Consider the following 2,974-nt stretch of genomic DNA (forward strand, 5'->3'; position numbering starts at 1 on the left):
GATCTCATTTGAAACATTGAGTATTTTGTTTTCAAAGTCCGGGACAATTTGAACGGTATTCAACGATGGCAATGTTTCGACGTGGCGGGTAACACCAAATTGACATTTCGCAACAGCGTCGTTTTCACTGAGTCGCTATTTCGCAATCGCATCAATTCAAGTCGTAATGTGGTGTCAAATGTAATCATAGCTCCGCAATTTGATCGCATAAACACGAAAAATATTCTGAAATTGTTGATTTTCCCATTTATTTCTTTAGCAAATCGACTGGAAAGTGTTTTTACTATAAGAAATTATAGCCTAACACCAAAAACCAGCGAATTTACCGTGTTTTTTTTTTGCATTATTTTCTCTGAAAATGTAAGTACTGTTCTAGACATTGAATTTAGTGGTTCTCAAAGTGGATGGATTGAGACTCAAATTTGATTCAATTGCGATTTTAGCTCTTTTGTCAAGTTCATCTCTTATTTCCAAAGAGATTGATTTGAAAAGTTAGACTCATTTTCATGCAAATTGTGCAAATTTAAGATTGCAGTTTTCGTAGCAATTCCAATAGTGACAGAGAGGCCAAACCAAAATGAATAACGCTTTCAATCCCTCAATATTGGCTTTCAGATTGGCGAAAGAACCTCACAGACAAATGGATAATCGGAATGAAGCCGCTGATCGGAAGCGACAACCAGAAGGAGCCAACCCACCGGCGAATAAACGATCTAAAACATCCGAGACCGTGTCTGCAGACGTGGTAAAAATCAAAATTATTTTTTTTTGGGAAATTAGAAAGGATTAGTTGAAACATTATATTGACCATCAAACTAGTTTCATGTATTCTTTGTTTCAATGCACATATTGTGAGAGAGAGCACATATTGTGAACGCATAACTTAACCTCAAAATTTGTGTTCAATTGACATTGTAACCAAAGTCGATGCACAATCAATGGATTTGTGTGCAAAATTTTCATATTTTATTGAGATTTTGGGTCCAGAAATCTAACAATTTCGTGTTTATTCGATTTTTAGCAACGTGCATCCAACAAAACAGCCCAGCAGCCGACGAAGATTCATTACACAAGATTGCGCCGGCGCATGGATGAGGAAGAGGAAGAAAAGCTGGCAAAGCTTGGTCCGGATCCCAACCTTTGCACCACAAAGTTGACAGACGTCAATGTTGATTGCCTCGAGCACATTTTCAAGAATCTACGCCTTATAGATCTCTTGAATGTTGCCGACTCCAACAAACAATTGAAACCAGCAGCGGATTTGGTATTCGCGAGTCGTTATGGGAAACAATGGATTTTTATCCATTCGAGATACAAGTCCATACTGATCGAGCGGAACATGTGTCCAACAACGGTTCAAATTCCACGGTCATTCCGATTAAAGTTGCTCCGCTGCTTTGGACATTTGATCACAAAATTGGACATCACACATGATAAACATATGGATGCTTATGTCAACGAATACTGTGCTGATTCATTGGTCGAAATCAAATTTCAACGCTGCAAAGCAAGTACACTGGACGATCTGAGGAAGCCTTTCACACAGGTTAGAACACTTTGTTTTGATAGCTGCAAATTGGGAAGCAAGCTGTCGGAACTCGATAAATGGTTCCCGGAAGTGCGTCGCTTGGAATTTAACCATCAAAACGAATCAGATTGTAACGAGACCGCTGTTCATTTGCCGAAACTTCGGCATTTGAGTCTGTTCCTTCCAGCTGATGAAAAGAACCATTTGAACAAGAAATATTTTGAGGAGCTCCTGCGTTTAAACCCAAACATACGAACTCTGGACATTGGCGGCCACTTTGATGCCAAATACCTTCAGAATGTTAGCAAATATCTACAGCGTCTGGAAAGCTTGAAATTCTCTTCAATTCAACACTTGTCGGATATTGGAAACGGTACCGTGCGTTTTCCAAATGTGAAAAGGCTTCATTTATGGGGCACGGCATTGGACCATTCGTTGACTAATTTCATCAGCCAGCACAAAAAACTTACCAAGCTGACTTTTTCTTCGATTGGACATTGTGAAGAGGGTGCACTATTGAAGATTACTTCGCCAGCATTAGTTGAAGTGGATTTTGGTAATTTCCATTTTCCGTCTGATGAAGTGGCTTCTTTTGTGGCTGAATGCCCATCGCTGAAGAAGCTAACAGTTGCATTCGGTAACGAAAACGATTACGAAGCTTTTCAGAAGTGGCTGGGCAATGAATGGCGTGAAATAAAAAAGTACAGCTATTACCATATCTGCAGAGTTACGATTGAACGTTAAGTCAACTTCCTAAAATCACAAATACATTTAACTTCATGAAATAAGTAGAATCTATTTTTGCTTAGCTATGAGTCTGAAAGCTTAGGTGAACACATTCTACTTTAAATATAATATCTAAACAGCAGCCAGTCACATTTCCATCCGAAAAACACATCGAATTTAAAATTGAATTAATTAAGAAAAAATATATTCAAATATAAATAAATCATGTACTCTTGACAAGAGTCTCTTGTACTGGCTCTGAATAGATACATCGTAAAATTCGACGCCAATTTCAACATTACCACTATTTCTGTTCATTTTTGTTAATCACAATCCAGACTCAAACTGAAGTTTGTTCAAAATAAACTCATGACGAAAAATGTAAAACAATAAACGAAAATAATATTTCAGTGAAATATCATTTAATCAAGGAAATTCAATCATCACAATCATATGAAATAAAAATTCGGATCGAATCGATCAGTAAAAAGGAACTCTTTTTATTCCCATTTATGTTGTTTGTTCATTTACCATAGTTTAACTTCTATCGCCAATTTTACTATCGGCCATGAAATATGCCGAACTTTAAAAATAGGCAAAAAACTTAAATAGAATGGAAGCATTTTGGAAAATCCTGTTTCGCTGGAATTGCACACAATTATCATTCCAATTAGATCTCATTTGAAACATTGAGTATTTTGTTTTCAAAGTCCGGGACAA

General features: G+C 37.1%; 1 protein-coding gene across 1 annotated transcript; it reads left to right on the forward strand.

Moving 5' to 3' along the window:
* The first annotated feature begins 129 nt into the window (after nt 1-129).
* LOC129580071 (uncharacterized) lies at nt 130-2,744 on the forward strand. The gene is made up of 3 exons (XM_055470263.1): nt 130-360; nt 616-745; nt 1,022-2,744. The coding sequence occupies exons 2-3, from the start codon at nt 641-643 to the stop codon at nt 2,270-2,272; spliced, it is 1,356 nt and encodes a 451-aa protein (XP_055326238.1). The 5' UTR covers nt 130-360; nt 616-640; the 3' UTR covers nt 2,273-2,744.
* Nucleotides 2,745-2,974: the final 230 nt, after the last annotated feature.

The sequence above is a fragment of the Sitodiplosis mosellana genome, unplaced genomic scaffold, assembly GCF_009176505.1.
Source record: "Sitodiplosis mosellana isolate CC-2019 unplaced genomic scaffold, AAFC_SMos_1.0 Smas_scaffold_6998, whole genome shotgun sequence".
NCBI classification, from domain to species: domain Eukaryota; kingdom Metazoa; phylum Arthropoda; class Insecta; order Diptera; family Cecidomyiidae; genus Sitodiplosis; species Sitodiplosis mosellana.

Coding starts and splice junctions, on each gene's coding strand:
- LOC129580071 (XM_055470263.1), top strand. CDS start 641: ATGGATAATCGGAATGAAGCCGCTGATCGGAAGCGACAACCAGAAGGA. Junction 746..1,021: donor AGACCGTGTCTGCAGACGTG/GTAAAAATCAAA, acceptor TTCGATTTTTAG/CAACGTGCATCCAACAAAAC.